This window comes from Austrofundulus limnaeus, unplaced genomic scaffold, assembly GCF_001266775.1.
Source record: "Austrofundulus limnaeus strain Quisiro unplaced genomic scaffold, Austrofundulus_limnaeus-1.0 Scaffold163, whole genome shotgun sequence".
Lineage (NCBI taxonomy): Eukaryota > Metazoa > Chordata > Actinopteri > Cyprinodontiformes > Rivulidae > Austrofundulus > Austrofundulus limnaeus.
Genome location: NW_013952565.1, coordinates 996,991 through 1,016,990, shown reverse-complemented (window position 1 = coordinate 1,016,990; position 20,000 = coordinate 996,991). Strand labels below are relative to the sequence as shown.

At 39.4% G+C, this 20,000-nt stretch overlaps 1 protein-coding gene across 5 annotated transcripts in view; it reads left to right on the top strand.

Moving 5' to 3' along the window:
* esrrga (estrogen-related receptor gamma a) overlaps window positions 1-20,000 on the top strand; it is a 96,953-nt gene that overhangs the window by 19,993 nt on the left and 56,960 nt on the right. For 3 of the 5 annotated variants that reach the window (XM_014017212.1, XM_014017210.1, XM_014017214.1), the window contains exons 3-4: window positions 4,071-4,495; window positions 9,510-9,638. In XM_014017212.1, the coding sequence (XP_013872666.1) occupies window positions 4,071-4,495; window positions 9,510-9,638 (554 nt within the window). The remainder of the gene's footprint in view (window positions 1-4,070; window positions 4,496-9,509; window positions 9,639-20,000) is intronic. The other 2 variants (XM_014017213.1, XM_014017211.1) reach the window with 1 other exon arrangement.

The window sequence follows — 20,000 nt, the reverse complement described above, 5'->3', positions numbered from 1 at the left end:
ACTATTGCATCAAACTAACAAGCTGACAAGCAGTTCAATAACCCGCCACAGATAGGAGATGACTTGAAAATTAGGAGAGAAATATGGTGAGGAAAGAAAAGCCCACAGATCAGTCTGGGGGCTGAAAAAGGCAATTCAGCCCATTGATGAGATCATTTCATTCATTTGACGGTGGGAATGTAAATACATTCTGCCATCCTTTAATTCACTATGTTTTCTTTTTAAGTCTTTCCTGCTTCCTTTTCTTTCTCCCCTTCCCCAAGTATTATCTAGATAGAATTGTGTACGATTTTTTTCTCCTTTTTTTCCCTTCTTTTTGCTTATTGGACTGTGTGTTCTTATCAGCATTGCACAATGTTAGGTGTGATGGAAAGGTATTAACCAACCCGTGGTAACTACATTGTCAGCACTTCTCGTCTTTCTGTCTCCGTATAGCCACCACTCCCGCTTCTTCATCTCTGCCTTTTTCCTCTTCCCGGAAAACATAGGAATAGGAAATTACTCTGAAACAAACTGAAGCTGGCAAGAGGCTTCATTTTGCGACGCCTATTGTAACTAAAGCTCATCAAAAAGTAGGCAAAGCTGCATTTTCTAAATGTTGGAATAGTTAATATTTCCATTGCTTTTTATAAGTTAAAAGGGTGACATGTTTTAGACCTTTTTCCCCCCTAACCCAGGGGGACGGCATAAAGAAACAGTTTGCAGTTATTTAGGGATCAGCTTGTGCTTATGGCTGCCATCTAGTGATGCGGTTGTTCAAAGATTGAATATAATAAAAGAGTATTATTGCAGAGCGACGCACAGACTGAAGGGGCTCACAGCAAACTGCACACAGACACAAAGTGAGGCAGTCGCTGCTCTAATACGATGATTGCATGTTTGTCCCTGCCAGTTGTCAGACCACTGCATCAGCGCACTGTCTAATGACAGCTTGTCAGACTAAAGTGGCCCACCTTCCTTTAACATATACAGAGAAAAGCTTTCTTTCTTTTCTTTCTTTTTATTTCTTTCTTTCTTTCTTTCTTTCAACCTCTCTCTCTCTATTCCCACATCATCTCTTTTTCATGAGCCATCGTGCTTCCCGTTTAAAAGGAGGGAAATGGAAAAAGAAATAGGAACGAGGATAAAGAGAAAATGGCAGGGATTGACTTGAAAGTGCAGACAGGAACAGGTTGTAATCGTTCTGTATGTTGTGTATGTCTGCTTGTCCTCTCAGTGAGAGACATTGAAGTGGACTTGCTGAAGATTTGCATTTTCATGTCAATTATTTCAAGTCTGATTCACAGAGAATATCACTGAATTTAGGAAAATATAGAAAAATACATTAAAAAAACTAATCTAATGTTTCAACTCAGGATTTTTTTAAAAAAGCTTTACAAAATAAATTAAAACATCTGCAAGAAAAATTTTATTTGCAAAACCTTTAGCTATAAAAAAGCACTATTTAAATGGTAATTGGGTTTCCAGGCATAAGGCTGCAAAATCAACTGACACAGAAACATTTTTGAAAGAGTTCACTGTCCAGTTTAAAACAAATAAATGTATAAAAACTGCAACGTTTTGGATTCGGCTCCAAATGATCATTCATGGAACTTATAAGAAAACTCCCCCATGAATATTGCTAAATAATGCACCTCTGTCTAGTTACCTGTAGCTCTTGAAAACAATGACAGTTGTGTAACTTGTTCAGTAATCTTTATAAAGAGGGTTGAAAATAAGACAAGCTCTCAGAACATCTTTGATTAAGCCAACAGCTAAAACGATTTTTTATTATTATTTATTGCCATTAATAAATCTGCCACCGCTCGCATCTTTGAGCTGCTTGAGAGTAAAAGGAAAAAAAAAACACACTCAATCCTATTTCACTTTATTATAAATTTCTTTGAGCACCAAAAACATAAAGAATTGATAAAGCGGAGACCCAACCCCTACATTCTCTCTTCACACTCATCTGAAGAGCAGAAAAGGTACAATAAGACTGCTCTTTCAGCACTGAGCCGCCGCTACATCGCACCGTAATTGTACTGATAACATACATACAGGAAAGCATTCAACCTCTCACTTGGCACAGCTGTGATTTCTTAATCTTCTTTCTTCTGCTCCTCTTTTCTGCACGCATGTATTCATTTTTATTCTTATTATTTCTGCCCCAGCAATGGCAATTATTTTTAATTTATAAGTAGTCTGAGTGAGGGAGAGAGACGAAAAGAAGAAGAAGAAGAAGAAGAAGAAGATAGAGGAAAAGGGAGACTGGGTGGAGAATGGAAAGAGATCTTTTAGCACTAAAACATTTTTTGCTTAATGGTACTCAGGGGGATTGACAGTCAATAGGAAGGGGGACAAAAGAGCATAAAGGCTGAAAAAGAAGAGATTAAATCTTCACCGTCACATCATCTACTTAACTGAGTCCAGGCCTGCTCCCTTTTTCTGTCGTTGGTGTTCTCAGTTCATCTACTGGAAAAAAAAACTTCCGTCTTTGCTTTTCTTCTTACCCCTCTTCCCCACATATAGTCTCCTCCTCACTTTTCTAACACTGCACGACCCATTCATTATTTGACTTGTTTTTTCTTCGCCTTTGCCCACTTTTTTCAGTCTTGATTTGTTTCCACACCTTTCTCACTGTCTTTCTCATTAAACAAAAGACCCACCTTATGTTGGATAAATTGATTGATGGACGTTAAAGACAACAAAGCCACTGTTGATGGAGTTTCTGATTCAGAGTTACTTGCAGAAGACGTCACTGTAAGGAGGAAATGATAGAAAGGGTGAAATTGTTCATCATATGTCATGATACTTCATGAAAGAAAGAAAAAACTTTATTTTTATACATTTTGTGTCATTTTGTTTTCTTATTTTTGCACGGAAAATGTGTTGCATTTTAAATATATCATGCTATTGTATCCAAACTTGTTGTGAACATTGGTTATCAGTCACTGCAGCTCTTGAAATTCCTGCTTTTCTCCCCCATTCTGTCACTTTTTTTCTATTTGCCTGTCTGCCTGTCTGTTTTCCTGTCTGCACTCACTCTCCATTCCCCCACCTGAGCAGCTTTCCATTCTCCGTAAAGGCACTGTCTGTGTTTTATGGGTCCCTGTGGGATGGGGATCTTTTACAGGCCGACTGGACTTTAGAAGTCCTTCGTTTAGCAGCATCCTGCCTTAATTAAAAACCCCTTTTGTGCTTTCTGCCTTTAACAATGAAAGAGAGCAGAGGGAGGGCGGGCCGAGTCAGAGGGACAGAGAGCAGTAATGCAAAGAGTGGGGGGAAAAAGAGAGGGGGCAGAGATAGAAGGAGAATAAGAGATGGCACTGAATAGAAAGTGATAGGGAGACAGGCGGATAGATAGTAAGAGAGACAAAAGGAGGGACGGAAAGATATGGACAGAGAGAAGATAGCTGTTAATTACAACTGCCATTAACAAGACACCAGTCAGCCTCCTTAGGGAGAGAAGTAAGGAAATGCAAGAGGAGAGAGGGAAAGAAAACTAAGGGAGATATAAACCAAGAAATGATGAGACAACTAATGATAAAGTGATTCTGATGATTGTCTTTTACTTTTCTGTAGACTTTTACACCACTTGTTCTCCACTGTTGTATTTAACTGCACATGTACTGTAAGTGTGCTCCAGTGTGCTGGTTTGCCTCTGTGTGTATGGGCTGTCTTTGGGATGACTGAGCAGCAGAGGGGCTGCTTACTGATTACCTTCATGTTGAACAAGCTGCTATTGACTTGAGAGTGACGGATGACCTCGTCCCTGCGTGCAAATGTGTTTGTGTTTCCGTGTGATACAAGCGAAGCACCTCGGCCGCTCTTTTGCTCTCATCATTGCCGTTATGAACCATCTTTTTTAGTTGTGTTTACGTCTGCTTTCTGTTGTTTTGCACGACTTAATCAGACTTCTTACAGTTTATATTTCGGGCTAATCATACTCTTTAAAATAATTGAGTCAACTAGGAAACCTCTAACATTAGAACCATCGTCTCTATAAATGAATGTTACATTGTAAATGTGCATTTCCTCCTATCATTTTGTCCTTCTCTCTCTCTGTCTCTCTCTCTCTCGCCTTTTAGGCTTCTCTGCAGAATGTCCAGTAAGGAGCGCCACCTTGAGTCCAATTGTCCGTCATCTTATATAAAGACTGAACCATCGAGTCCTGCCTCTCTGACTGACAGTCTAAACCATCACTCCCCTGGTGGCTCCAGTGACGCCTCAGGCTCGTACTCATCCACTATGAACGGCCACCCCAATGGCTTAGATTCCCCAAGCCTTTACGGCTCCAATGCAGGACCCCTGGGACCCGCTGGAGGCCCAGGATCGAAACGTTACGAGGACTGCTCTTCAACTATCGGGGAAGATTCGCAAATTAAGTGCGAGTACATGTTAAATTCGATGCCGAAGAGGTTGTGTCTGGTGTGCGGGGACATCGCGTCAGGGTATCACTATGGAGTTGCATCATGCGAGGCCTGCAAGGCCTTTTTCAAGCGCACCATTCAAGGTTGGTTTCCATGTTGTGTTGGTACTTGTCTGTCTGTCCCTCTACGTCTCTGTTAGTGTCTGTAAAGTGCAACATCACATTTATTTCCTGGCACTTGCTGCCAAATTCCTACATCGTTTTTACCAGATCAGTTAAGTAAATGGAGAAACAGAAAATGAAGATGTTTTAGGTAAATTATTTTTAAAACTTTAGAGTAATGGGTGATTGTATTATTATTTACTGGCAAACATTTATTTATTTATTTTTTTACAAAACAACTTTTCTATACATTTTAAATACCTTCTAAAACTGCATTTAAACAAAAATCCCCAGACATCATCAGAAGTTGACTGCAGTGTGAAAGAAGAATGGTAAATAAGTACTTCTTCATATTGAGTATAAATTGTCATCCTAAAAATAAAAACACAATTCTTCAGAAAAATTATGCACACTCTATATAAAACCTACAGACCATCACCCACAACCTTGACTTGTCCTTATCAACAGCAAAAAAACTATTTTTTTTGGTAGTGTTTTCTTTCCCAGATCATGCTTCTCATGCCTACAGAGTGTATGTTATAAGCCTGCTGTATGAGAAATAAAACAAGGCCAGGGGTCATGACTTTGAGACAGGAGTTCATGCAAGTGGTTTGAATAAAATCAGGATTGAGCAATAATCTACATTATGAAGGGAGTACAAAGATCTAGGCCCTATAATTCTTTGCTTATGTCTTGTTTGGGCTTGGATGATATCAGGGCATACACCGTTGCAGCTAACTGCACACTACAGATTTTGAGGGTACTTACTTAATACCCAACTTTCATATTTGCCTGTTAACAAATTAGACAAATTTCATTTTAGCCTGTTTCCTGATTTACCGTCTTTTAAATAATTATTCATGTCTAGCAGTAACTAGGATGCTCTTTCTGTCAGCCAGTCTGTCACTGTAATAACCAAGTTACCAGTCAGCCAGCCATTATTGATCCACTGAGCCAGTCATTCAGTCAGTCATATCAGACAGCATTCCTGTCTGCTTTTCCAACCATCCATCTACCTGTGCTTCCCTTCTTTTGCCTCTGATAAGCAGCTTGTTCAGTAAAGCTTGAGAGATAGAGGAAAAAAGAGAAGATCTAGTTAGGAAAATATGATGACATTCGGTACATGGTCACCACTACTTAAGACTGGCTTGATGTTTTTTAAGGGGTGACATGAATATTTACACATAAATATACACATGAATATGTGGATGAGACAGTAATACACATGACTTTGTCATCTGTATATGTCCAGGTTTAAACCACTATTACTTCAGGGTCTACCATCCAATCAGTTCAACTTAGGTTCTGAATAAAACTTATGTTCTTCTTTAGGAGTTTGGTATTAACTGTGACAATATTTCTTAATTTGCGTATAGCAGTGTTGTATAAAGTACTGCAAAGTGATACTTGAGTAAAAGTACAAGTACCTTATCATAAAAATACTTTGGTAAAAGTTAAAGTCTTCTCTAAAAATATAACTTGATTAAAAGCTTTATAGTATCTGATATTTTTTACTTAAGTATCAAAAGTAAATTTCTGACACAAAATCTACTTAAGTATTAAAAGTAAAAGTACTGAGTAAAAGTGAGCAGTTAGATTTTCCAAAATGATATTTATTGGGAGGTGACTTCTCCAAAAAACATTTTTTCTAACAGCGTGCAGCTGTGATGGGTTGTGTACAAGCTAATAGGGTGTCAGAATGGTATATATTTATACTTCTCATCAAACCACAATTAAATTCACTCTATCCAGGAGACACAGTTTATCAGGACAGTATTTTCTTTAAGTAATAACAACTTGGAATAAAATAGGAGTAACAACTTTCTACTTCTTATCTTTTTAAAAAATGTTGTGAGTAGAAAGTACAGATAATTGTGTAAAAATGTAATGAGTAAAAGTAAAAAGTACGCTGAAAAATAATTACTCAAGTAAAGTACAGATAATCAAAATTTCTACTTAAGTACAGTAACAAAGTATTTGTACTTAGTTACTTTACAGCTCTGGCATATAGTGTAGATCAGGGACATTCAACTGGCGGCCCGTGGGCCACGTCCTGCCCTCCAAAAAAAATTTCTGTAAATGTTTTTATTTACTTAATTTAATATACAAATAGATTAGAGATCATTTGTAAATGTAAAATGTATCAATTGTGATTCAGTCCAACAAAATAAACACATTTAAAAGGTAAAAGATAATACTTGTTTTCTTATATGCTGTAGTGTTTCACCTGCCATTAATGGGCAATGCCCCCTCCCCCCACCACAACCACCACCCTGTGGGGGGATTGTCCAGCCCCCGAGCTGTTGGCTTTGAGAAACCGTGGCCCATGAAGGGATCTAGTTGCACAGCCCAGGTGTAGGTGTTGCCAAAATTAAAGACAAACGATTAGGACTTACTCAGTTTTCGAAGTTTCACTCAACAACAAATGAAGCAAATTTTTATTTGAGAAAATCTGTTGGAGTGCAACTTTTTAAGTCAAGTTTAATGTTTATTTTGTTAATTGTGCCTCCATGCTACACTTTATGTTTGTTTGGGTGCAGATGAAGCATCCTTACGTCCACTGGAATAAAACAACTGCGACATTATCTTTGGCGATGCCACACAGTAATATTACCCACAGACAGAGCGGATGTTAATGTGTCTCAGTGTGGGCCGTGCGTCGGTGTGTTCATCCAAATGTAAATGAGCGCAAGTTCATGTGCACGTCTGGGCACATGTTCCTGTGGTGTGTGTTTGTGTGTTTGTACTGGCAGGAAAGCAGGGCCAGTCTCAGATGGCAGCAGCAGACATATTGGTATGTTTCAACCCATTAGCCAATAAAACCACAGGTAATCACCAAAAAAACACCTCCAGCTGGACAGGGAGAAGTGCATGGGATAGAGGGGGGGAAGAAGAGGGGGAGAAACGGAGATAAGGGCAGATAAACAGTCAAATGAGAAGGGGAATGAGAGAATGGAGGACAAAGAAAGGGGAGGATGGACTGGGCACATGGATGTAGGAAGGAATTAACGGTATGTGTGAGCTGGCGTGCCTTTTGCACGTGTGTGTCGCTGCGTGGAGGAAGTGGCTCTGGCAGCTGCTGTTTCTGTGGCGTCAGTCCAGCGACACCTGACAACCTGCATCTATCACTACCTTATTGAGAAAGAGGGATAAAGGGGGAAGTGGAGGAAGGCAAAATATGGGGCAATGAAGCAGAAAGAGAGAGAGAGAACATGAGTGAAAAAGAAAAGGAAAAGAGAGAAGGAAAGATGGAGTTAGGAAAGGCCACAAGAAAAGATCAAGACTGTCGGTGGGATTGAAGAGAACTCTTTTCATACTGTCTGAAACGTTTTAAATAAAACAAATAACTCTAAAGTAAACTTATTAAATTTGCTAAAACGCAAACAATGATTATGTAGAGTGTTGAAGTATATTCTGAGGTAACAACTGGTTCAGATTTGGCTGTTTTATCATATTGTTTCTGTCCAGTTAGAAGTCTAAGTAAAGCCAAGCGATAATATCCCAAAGCATGGTGGAAGTGGAGAGATTAGATTTAAGTTTAGAAAGAAAGAAGGAAACCAAGCATGACAATGGATGGTCTAGGTACCATATTCACATGGCACAGTCTGCACAACGGAGATCAATTGTCATGCAGCGAGTGGACGTATACACACATCTCAAAAGAGATTGCAGGGGATTTAAAGCCCTCTTATATCTCCCCATTATTCACATACACACACAGCCCTCAAAACATGTCTGATCTAGTTTGCTATAGTGAACCATTAGACTCACAGAGATAGACACACACACACACACACACACACACACACACACACACACACACACACACGCATGGGAACATTAAAATTCAGATATAAAGCACTAGAATTCCCAACTATTTCCACACTCTGACAGGGAGTGTTTGGGTCGGAGCATTCAGAAACCATAACGCCAACCGACACATACAGTAGGTTGCATATTTTTATACCATACTTTGTGATGTAATTTAGGCCAACACAAAACAATTTTCATAAGCAAACTAATATTACAGTGCAGCTGGCAGAGGTAGGTTGGTGTACAGTAAAAAAAAAATTGAGAAATATTATTCCTTTCACTTTTTTCACTTTATCATCAATATAAAAATGCTATCATTCCAACCTTTTTCTATTTTATTTATATTTTAAAACATTTTTCTTTAGGTTAAAACACACTGCATTTGATTTCAGTACTGCTTGCTCTCAAAATGGCTCTTCAGTTCCGTCAATGAAGGCCCTACCTGTTCCTTTGAAATAACAAGGCCTTTTCCTGAGTGCCCATTAAGCCAGGCCGATCCCGTGTCATTAGCGCATTTAGGCTCACTACGAGGGAAGTATCCCACTTAACAGCAGAATTAATCTGGTCCTCCTGTATCATCAGCATATAAGGGCTGGATGTGAGCTAACTAGTCCCATTAGTGGCGTCTATTAGAGTGTAAGACTTCCTTCAGCATTTAGCATGTTTAGCCTTTAACTAACAAGGGCAATTAAAGGGTGTCTTTTCACCCATTAGGAAGCGTTTGAGCATTTAGCCTTTTCCCAAGCTAACTAGCTCCTTAATCAACCCAGTAATGAGAAAACATCCTCTTCACAGCTGCAGTCAATAGTAATCACTGTTTACTCTGTTTCAGTGGGAGATGTATCAGCTTACTTGGGCACTGTAGCTGTCAGATAGGCGTTGGAGGAAGAGATACATTTGTTTTTGGTTAAGATCTTGGCAAACGAAAACAAACTGATTAAGCTCCAAATTGTTGCAACAAATCCACAAATGTGTGATCAAATGTGGAAACGAGTAAAGGAGGATTCGATAATTGTGTCTTTCTTATGTTAGAACAGAAACAGTTTTTCTCTTTATCTTTATGTTTAAGTTTCTGGTGTCTCACAGCTTGTCTCCCTGCATGCCTGTCTGTCTGCCTCTTGATGTATCTATCTGAAATGAAACCTGTCCCTGTGTTCTCCTCCAACATGTTTACGTGCCACAGGCAACATTGAGTACAGCTGTCCAGCCACCAATGAGTGTGAGATCACCAAGAGGAGACGCAAATCGTGCCAGGCGTGCCGCTTTATGAAGTGTCTGACCGTTGGCATGCTGAGAGAGGGTAAGGGAAAAGGTCTCTTCCTTATTTCTTTCCTCCTAACTTCTTTACGTGTAATATTTTAAAGACTGTTTGATGTAACTACTTTCAAATAAGGCCAGACCCAAAGATTTCTGCTAGTCTAAATACATCATTTAGTATCATGTCGGTCATATTCAAATACTGAATTCTAGCTAACAACTAAAACCAAAAAGACACATTGCCTCTTATAGTGTGAGCAGGTTTATTGTTAAATGTGGACCTAAAGTTAGATAAATATTGAAAGAAACAGTTACATAAATATAGCGAATTATTGCAAAAATGTGTTGTGAATGGACAACTAATACAGCAACATGCATAAAGACGTTGGTGAAGTACTCGTGTCAAACAATGTACATGTAACAACCTGAAGAATACTCTCTAAGTCTTGTTTTTATACGTTTTTTTTTTGTTTGTTTGTTTGTAGTAATTTTATTATTTTTGACTGACTTTTTTAATAACACCATGTTCTATACATCTGTCAAAACCTAGTGCTGAAAAAATGTACTTATCTTCTTGCAATGTTCCCATAATTTTAAGTCCCCAACTAGTCCCCCAACAGTCACAGCCCAATGAAATACTATGTTAAGAGTAAATGTAGTCAAAGGCCTGCCTCCAGTCTCTAACACCTTTGTTTTGCCTCATATACTTGAAGTAAAAATGCAGATAATAACTCGTTCTTTCAGTTCTTGTTTAGCGATGTAGAAAGCCAGAAAACATGGGAGATCTTCTGCCCCATTCACCACTTTGATTAAATACACTCACTCACTCATTTTCACATTCCCATGTTGCCTTTTGCTTTCTTCTTTCTCTCCTGTCTGCCCACCTCTGACCTTCCTACTCCCACTGCTCTCCCAACTATGAAAAGAGGTAGAAGAGTGGCAGGGGATGAAGAAGAGGGTAGATAGAGATATAGGGAGGGGGGAAGGCGGGAGAAGCCTCGGGGAAGGGAGGAAAGGACAGCGGGAGGGAGGGGTGGGGGAAAGAGATAGATTTATAGGAGCTGAGGAGAGGGACCAAGGGAGGATGAGAGGCAGGGAAGGGGAGGATGGTTGAATGAGGCAGAAAGTGTGTGAGAGTACAGAGAGAGGAGAGGAGAGGAGAAAAGGGTCAAGGTTGTAATTGATGGGAGACCTGGCCTACGCCCCCCCCCCTCCCTTACAGTGGTCAGGGAGCGTGCCTGTGCCGACGCCTGCCAGGCCTCCCTCCATCCATTGCTGTCTTCATCACTTCTCTGCTCCTCTCCCACTCAGTGTTACTGCACTCCTTCTGATGCTTCTCCTGCCTGTCGCTCATTCACTAGCTGCGTTTCCATTGACCATGAAAATTAGAATTTCGAAAATAAATTTGCTCAATGGAAACACGTCGATTTCGAAAAAAAATTATGTTTTTCGACAAAATGTTTTAGTGCTAGGATGAGGTGGTATTTTGGCCGTATTGAAATTGGTGTGTTTCGAAAAACTGCAATGGAAACAGTTTTTTTCGCATCATGGGAGTCACGTGATCAACAACCGGCTGTTTCTACTGGCGAAAAAGACGATGACGAAGATAACAGGAAGTAGAAATAGTAGTAATATCACAGAAGTAGTATAAAATAGTAAACTCACCGACTACAATTTCCCAAAAACGCAGCATACGTAGCCGCTCCCAAGTAGGGACTTGTCTCTGGAAAGCCTCGATAAAAGACGTCGATGTCTCCTCTGATGATGAGCGCTAGTGTCGTGGTAGCAACATGCTATGTATTTACATCCATCCCCGCCATGTTTATAATGAGTTATCACGAGAACAAACGTATTCACGCGTGACTTTAATAGCATTTCTTACTTAATGGAAACACCACAGTTGCGAAACTGTGTTTTTCGACATTAACAGAATATCGACAAAGTTTTGCGCACATTTGCAATGGAAACGCAGCTACTGTTCTATTCAGTCACAGGGTCGTGTATCCAGTCAACACTAAAATGAAACGTACCTGCTGCTTTCCATCAACTAAGATACGATCACCCTAAATAGACTGATAGAACGTTGCTTTAAATCTCTTTTTTTAATCACTGGCAGCAAGCTGAAATTGACTTCTCTGGGAAATCAAAAGCATCTGTCTCTCTGTTGTTGTTTTTTTGCACACACACATAAATACACTACATTCCTAACAAGCTGCTGTCTTAGCATTTGTTCTCCCAGTTGACATAGCTGACATAGCAGAACCAATGTCTCATGTCTCCAGTATTATCTTGTGTATGTGGCCACAAACACACACACATGCCTGTAGTAGCATGTATTATTGGCAGTTTCAACAATATCATAGTTAACGGATACAGTCTGCATCCTTCCACTCGACACAGAAACCACATTGCTCTTGTTCATAAAGTGTCTACAAGACATTTTATTTATGGCTAGTTGTATAAAAAGTGACACATTGGGGGTGAAAAATAGTTTTTTATCAGCTTGAAAACATCATAATATGATCTGTAACCTTGCTGCCAAACTAAAACCCTAATTTAAAACATCACATTTTAGGGCTCACAATGTTACTGAGTCATTCAGATTTTATAAAGGTAACGTAAGTTACATTCCCTGTTCAGATCCAGAGAAATTCACTTTCCATTAGGGGTTCAACAATACATGTACCCGTATCGAACAGTGCTTTAGGTTCAATACACACTTGTATCGAACTGTAAGAAAATTTGTGTTCAATAAACTGAAGTCGATATTAAAAACACCATTGTTAAATAAAAGGATTTGTAGAAGGAATCAAACCATACAACACCAGAATTCTGGATCTGAGTGAGGTTTATTGTCACTTGAGCTGACAGGAAACCAACACTGGCGAAAAACCAGGAAGTTCATGTATTTATACACCTTCTTCAGGGCCTGCGTTCGCCCCCTACTGACCTACGGCTGAATCACAGGCATTCAGACAAAATTCTCACCTACTGTTCTCATAACGGTTGATTATGTGTTGTTATAATTCGGACATGTAACTAATCTATTATCAATCAAAACATAATAGATTAAACATTGTCAACATTACAAAAAGGAAAACCTAAAAATATAGTGTTGTGCTTTTAACATCAGTGCTAACCTCTAATAACTTTAAATTTCTTCAGAACAATACAGATTTTTAAAATTTAGTTTATCAACTTGTCTTCTGAAGATGCTCTGTGTTGAAGGATCAGCGGATCTGTGTTTGACTACTCCACCTAGGCTGCATTGTCAAGCGTAGATCCACAGAGAAACTTGCTTTTTCAACAACATTTAATTTAAAAAAATGTACTTTTGGGGTTAAACAAATGGTCATAATTAATTTAAATGAATTACACGTTAAAAAAGGCATGGAAATTTCTTTTCTTTGTATCGAAAAAATATCGACACTAAAGTATTGAACTGAACCGTATCGTGAATTTTCTGTGTCATTGCACCCCTACTTTCCATGTGTCCACTTTCCCAGTTTTAACTTCAAATAATGTTGCATTCACTGAGAAATGTGAGGACAAAACAGTTTCACTTCTGCCTTTTTTGCCATGAAATGAAAATTCACAGCAGAAATATTTCACAAAAGTTACTAATTATCAAATAAATGTTTTTTTTCTTTATCTTATCAAGTGTTTCATATCCTAATTAGAGAATCCGGCATAACTTTATTAGAAAATTCAAATTCTCTATACCACACGGAATGCATTAGCAACACTGGCAAAAGTTATCACTGTTTCAAATGGTTCCATAAAAAAACAACCGTATATGTTTGCATGTTAAATTTTCAGGAGGAAAAAATCCATGTTGAAAATTCAGGTTTATGTGTCACATATAACTATTTTTCCAAGACTTCAAGAAACCGTAAATTTGCATGTTTTGTTTGAAATTTGAACTTTTGAGAGAGTACAAGCTCCAACATCAGACTGATATATTAAAAAAATAAAAAGTTTTCTAAGTCATTCCACCATAAAGGAATGTGCTTTATGTTTGTATGTATGTAACTGAGGGGCATATGTTTGTGTGTGTCTTCTGAGGCAAACAAATAGCTGCCTTTTGTTGCTACTGCTCCCCTGCTCTGCACACATATATCACATAGGGCTGCATATCTATACATCAACATGACAGACCCCAGCCACCCCATTTGTTGTGCAGACTGTGAATTTAATACAAGGGGGCCAACTCTACATATGAATAAGGCTCATTTGAAAAACTGATGCCACCATTTTCTGATGTTTCCTTATTTTCTTATTTTGCTTGTTTGTTTGTTTTAAACAACAGTTTAAGTGTGTAGGAGAAACTAACTTTTCTAAAGATTTTTCTAGTCTAATATTAATATTTAGCAAAAGATAAAATAAAGCAAAAAAGCCATAGGAAAACAACTACTAACAAGTAATGTGCAAAAAACTTAGGGTTGGGCAATATTGGCAAAATAATTTATCACAATTAATTGGGGCATTTAGCTGATAACAATTAATGTGACAACTATTGGATGACAATTGTACTTGCGTGTAGCCAATGTTGTGGCCTTGGTCCACATTTTCTGGCTTTCCCCATATTCCTGTTTATGACAGTGCTAGCCTGATAGTGACAGCGTTGCACACAAGAACACGTCATCATCGCGTGGCACTAATTGCAGTAATTGTAAAATGGCAAATATTAATTGCCGACAGTTTTTTCTGAAAATAATTGCACATTGCAAATTTGCCTAGTCCTAATAACACTATCCAGTGATACCTGACTGCGTCTAATCAGCCACAAAGACCCCAACACACAATTCCCGAGGTCCAAAGCATTCATTTCTAATATCGCTTTGCTGTTTTCTGTTTGTGTTATGACTGTTCAGATGGCAATATTAGGCAGGTGTTCATAATGGGATGGCCGATTGTTGTCTAACAAACTGGGATTAAAATACTTAAAGGAGACCAATTATGGGTCCTAGAAATTTTTATGGTATGTCTGTGGGCTAACCAGACCATGTTCATTCAATTTAATGCACAAAATAATTCTCAGATAATAAAATTTCCCATTTTCTAGTTCTGCCTGCTCTGACTTCTGTTCAGAAGAGCTGTTTATGTTAATGAGCTCTGTTGGTAACGCCCTCCAAAAATCTGTTGACATTAACTCCACCCTCCAAAGCCAGCGTTTATGTGAGCATGGCTAATAATAGCAGAAGCTCCGTTGTACAACCATATGAAACTCAGAGGCAGAGTCGGTCTCAGCTTCTTTTTTTTCTCCCCCTCCTCTTGTGTCGGAGCACTGCGCTCACTCTGCATACTTTTACCAGAGCAGGGAGCAGCAGCAGCGGTCAAAATACCTGAGAAACTCGAACAAATAGGCTAAAGCTAAACAATAGAGGTACATGAGAAAACGTGTTCATAACGAATAAAAATAGATAATTAAATTGTTTGTGTCTGTGTCGGTCTCAAACCCTGGTCTCCCACTCTCTGGTCCAACACTCTACCCATTGCCCTATTGGAGGCTTGCTGTGAAATGAGCTGCGCATTGCACAACAACTGTGACGGCTTTTTATACTGGGGAGGTGGAGTCTCACCCGGGGGTTGCTAGGTGGGGGGGCTGAACGCAGTTTGCGGTGGGTTGTCGTACAGCTTGTGGCATCTCAAAATGTCGGAAGTATAAAACGTGTCGTTAATATACATTAAAAATACTTTTACTTACAGTAAATATGCCCCTGGGTGCATTTTTTGGTCCTAGGACTGTTTTTTTTTTTAGAAGTACATACCCAAAGTTGAATAAAAAAGACTTTAAAAAGTGAATTTTGCATAATAGGTCCCCTTGAAATTGTTCCTGAATTTGATCCATAATCCATAATCAAAATGACCTGCTGTATATATTTCATTTGATCATTCTTTTAAATGTATTTTTGTTTGAAGTAGTTAGTAAAATGTATTCATGCTTTTGTATTTTTGTAATCTGCATTCATCTTATTCCCATTTTATGAACTGTTAAACAATTTTTTCATGAGTTAACTATATGACAAAGGGCTTTCTTACAGCACCTGGTTATGCATTTTTCACAATGGACCATAAATCTCTAACACACTCATTTAGGAACATTACTGACTGTGGTCCGTTCGGCCCGTCGGGGTTTCAGCATTGTTGCTGTAAAATTGCATAGATGATAATGGTAAGTGGCTAGATCAGTTAGCGTCAGTGCTAACTGCGGCTGTCAGGGGCTAGCTAACGGGAGAAAGGTGAAGATAAAGTGGTTAGGGTAGAGTGTGGAGGAGGATATGGTGTGTGTGTGTGTGTGGATGCTGTAGTTTACCCCGTAGGGCAAGATCTGCCTCAAATTAGCTTTGTCGCCCTGGGAGACAGAGAGGGTTGAGCTGAAGAGCAAGTAAGGCATCAAGAACTGTGTGTGTGTGTTTGTGTTTATGCTTAAAAGAGAGAAGAGAAGAGAGCAGGAGAGGCCAGAGGGTCAGGAAACCAACTCAGAGTAGATTTCTTTCTTTGCACGTTCTCTTAAAAAGCACTACCTGATCACGTGAACGCACTTCTACACAACCTTGACCACGTGAAACATTGAATTCTCTCACCAACCACTGTGAGGAGGCGGAGAGGAGCCGAGAAAAATAAATGAACAAGCTGAGAATAAACATTGAGGGGACAAACGTGAGGAACCCACCCACCAATATGTAGCAGCCAATTTCTGGAGCAAGGCAATTAAAAGGCCTTATTATTACATTATGAGAACTACCCCTCTGGCAATGGCTGTCTGTCCATTTTTAATGAGGTCATAATGATGCGTCAGCTAAAGACCAAAAGGTCATGGGGCGGGACTTAAATCTGCTGAGAGACGGGACAGGAGGATGAAATAACAAGATAATGATTACAGGTAAGAAAAGACAAAAAAAAGATGGCAAGACAAGCTAAAACTACAGAATGCTGACAGAATTTGAACAAATTAAGACGGCATGTGTCAGTCACGAGGCCCAACACGTGACAATTTCAACATCAGCCAAATAAGCAGTAATTACCACAAACCGAATGCAAAACAGAGATCCGACATTTGAACATTAGAGGTTTTGGCAGACTGACACAATGCAGAAGCCAGCAGTATTCAGTGCACATACAATATGCTCAAAGTGACAGATTTGCTCCAAAACGCAGCAGCTAATTTTTGGTGACGGCAGGTCTGATGAATCATGAATAAACAGAAAGTGTAAAATCCAAAAAGCTTCCACCTCTATAAAGTCATAAATGACCAGCTGGATTCAGATGGTGTGTTTCTAGAGGGACAAGTCCTCAGACTGCAGATATAAACCCTGGCATGGTGCCCCCCCCTCACGCACATATGCACACACACATTAACACCTTGTGCCAGCTTTGACCATGCTCCCCACAGCCTCTAAGACCTAATGAGTGAGATCGGGTGGAAGGCCCCAGTCTGTGTGGGTGTTGCTATTTGTGTGTGTATTTTTGGTGTGTGTGTGTGTGTGTGTGTGTGTGTGTGTGTGTGTGTGTGTGTGTGTGTGTATAGCTGGTAGTGTGTCATAACACTCTTTGTAGCTCAGTGATCTTGAATGATGCCATCCATTCTCATAGCCCTGCACACAGGCAAATGTATTACCGACAAATGCAAGAAACATGTTTAATGTGAGGGATTTTTTTTAAAAAATGAGGAGGAACAAGTCATAAAACAAAAGGTAGAGAGATGAAAGAAGACGTAAATAAAGGGAAAACAAAAAGAAGGGCGTGCTAGACAACTGGTGGAGTCTGGTGTTACCCCCTCGGGAGGCTTGTAGCTAATTCTGGCCCTGTAGCGTCTGTCCTGCGCGAGTGTGCGGCTGGCATCTGGTTGCATCCGTGTTAGAAAAGGGGCAATAATGGAAATGACGAGAGGTCGACCTAAGTGGTCCGCTCTCTTTCACAAACACTTTCTGAGGAGAGAAGAGGGATGGAGCGCAGTCTTAGCGGAGAGAAAAACTGCAGTCGGATGCATTAACATACATCGAAAAGGCAAATAAAGGAGTGAGATTGTGGTTTTTGTGTCTCTAAGGCTGGAAAACATTAACACTGCAGCACCTTATTATGTTTTATTACATCTCTGGAAGCACAGATGCATTCTCATCTCAGTTATTTTGAATATTTCTGGAAATTGTTACAGTGGCGCTTTAGCGTGCTCTTTGGTAATGCTACCTTATAAGCTGGGGGACGGGGCACTTTTTTAACTCAATCCCACACCCACAGTCACAGATTCACACTCCAGTGACAACCACCTGCCCACTGCCTTAGGCACTGCTGTTCAGATCTGTTCTGGTCTAAACAAACATCACTGCATGACACTACACACACGCTCTCTACAGCTTTTCTGTCTTCTTCAGTTTAACCCTTTAGTGCTGGCATTTCATTTATTTACATGCAAATTTATAATTTATGCACTTTAGAAGACGTCAGCTCTCAAGTTGGTTATCTTTATTTATTTTTTTGTTTATTTTTCTGTGTATAGCAATTCACCCTAACTACAACAGTTTTTTTTCTCTCATTTGTAAGGGCTTACCGTTTGCAGCTTCTTTCAAAGAAAAGCCTAGGATTCCAGTTCTTGCGGTGTTAATGTGTCAGCAGATTTAGGTCCTCACTCATGAGTAAAACAAATAACACACACACACACACTCACAATGGATTTAAATGGGACTGTTGTCTCGCCCAATCCACTCACCCATCAGTCCATAAACCCGCACAGGAAAACCTTTAATGTTATTACATCAACACTACACACAAATTCCCAACTCAAACATGTTGCTGTGTGTAAAATGGTTTAAGGCGAGTAAAAAAAATAAATAAAATCATCTCTCCCACAAAATTTATGGGACTGACTTTTTAAATGTTTTCCTCTTATTATATTTTTCATCCATCCACATTTCTCCTCGACTGTGATCAAGCAATTTCCATAAATATGTTTTGTTCCCTCTCCGCGTTCCTTCCTACAGCTCTCGCCGCTCTTGATATCCCCTCAGTCTCTCATTTCATTGACCATCTGAGATCAATCTGTGTTCGCTTTTTCCGTCCATCCTCTTCTATCTTTTCCTCTCCCCTCTGTCTTTCTCCTGCATGTGCACTCGGGTGTCAAAGGCATTTCACTTGCAATCCCTCATCTGTTGAAGAACACGCACACACTCACGCTGACACAGAGTGACGCCGGCGCAGTGTAAAAATCTATCCTGATGTGATCAGTGCAGATCGCGCTATTGACAGACAGGAATATTCCCACGATAGAAATGATTCACCTTCATCACTGTCACAAGGTTTGTACGGGCGCTTTTCAGTTCATGCATAACTGTGTGCAGCACAGGACCGAAGTAGCACAACACGGCTAAAGCACATCACAAAATGTATAATGTGGTTTCAGGTGCACCAGAAATGCTGTCTTAGTATTTATAAGTTTGCATGTGTAAAAGAAAAATAATATTTTTCTTTATTAGTTTATAACTCTTTTCTTTGTCCCATCTAAGCATTTTCTCTGTTTTGTTTTGTTATGTTGGTCATTTATAATTAGGATTTGCCGATTTTATCACACCTCTCGCCCCTTTTCTGTTCCGTGTGGTCTTTCCTCAATCCTTTAAACATCCTTAAACATTTTTATTATCATAATTTTGTGCATTTTTTCCTGATTCTACTTCAGTTCAGTCTTCTCCTGCCTTTTCTTCTTTCTCGAACATAATTCAGTTTTTCTGATCCTTGCAGTCACTCCCCAGTGCCCTTCTTTCCAACCCCCCCACCCCCTTCCTTTTCGTTCCTCCTCTCATGGCCATTCTTTATGGTTTGAAGGCTCATTTGTTAAGAGGAGGTAACACACTCACTCTCCCACTACTTTCCTCCTGTCTCTTCTTTTGTGGGCTTTGGAAATATAATTTTCAATTTTTAATTTGATTCATTTAGATTTGATCATTAATCAGGGCTGAGAGAGAGTTAATTTGGTGGAAAATAGATGAGGTAGTTAGAAAAAGGGCTCTTTATGAAGTGAGTTCAGGGTCTTTTAGTTTATAGCGGCGAAAAGAAAGAAGAATTTTGAGTTCATGTGAAAGTTTGTGAATGCGAGAGGGAAGTAAAAGAAAATGCAAAAGGAAAATAATTTGAAAATAAGTGTCTCAAAGTGTACAGATTTAAGTTCTGGAGCTACCAGTTAAACGTTTTAGCGCTACGTTCAGAGCAGCTGTTATTATAAACGTAACTCTTCTCAACCGATATACGAAACCGTCCCTGAATGCATCACACCACAGATTTATTTTTTACCAGGGTTTTATTTGGACTGTAGCAAACAAAGCTAAGTAAAAGCCAGCTGCTGAAGACACTTAGGAAGAAAAATTTAAAGGGCCAATATTATGTGTTTCTCAGACATACATTTAAATACTATACCATAATAAAG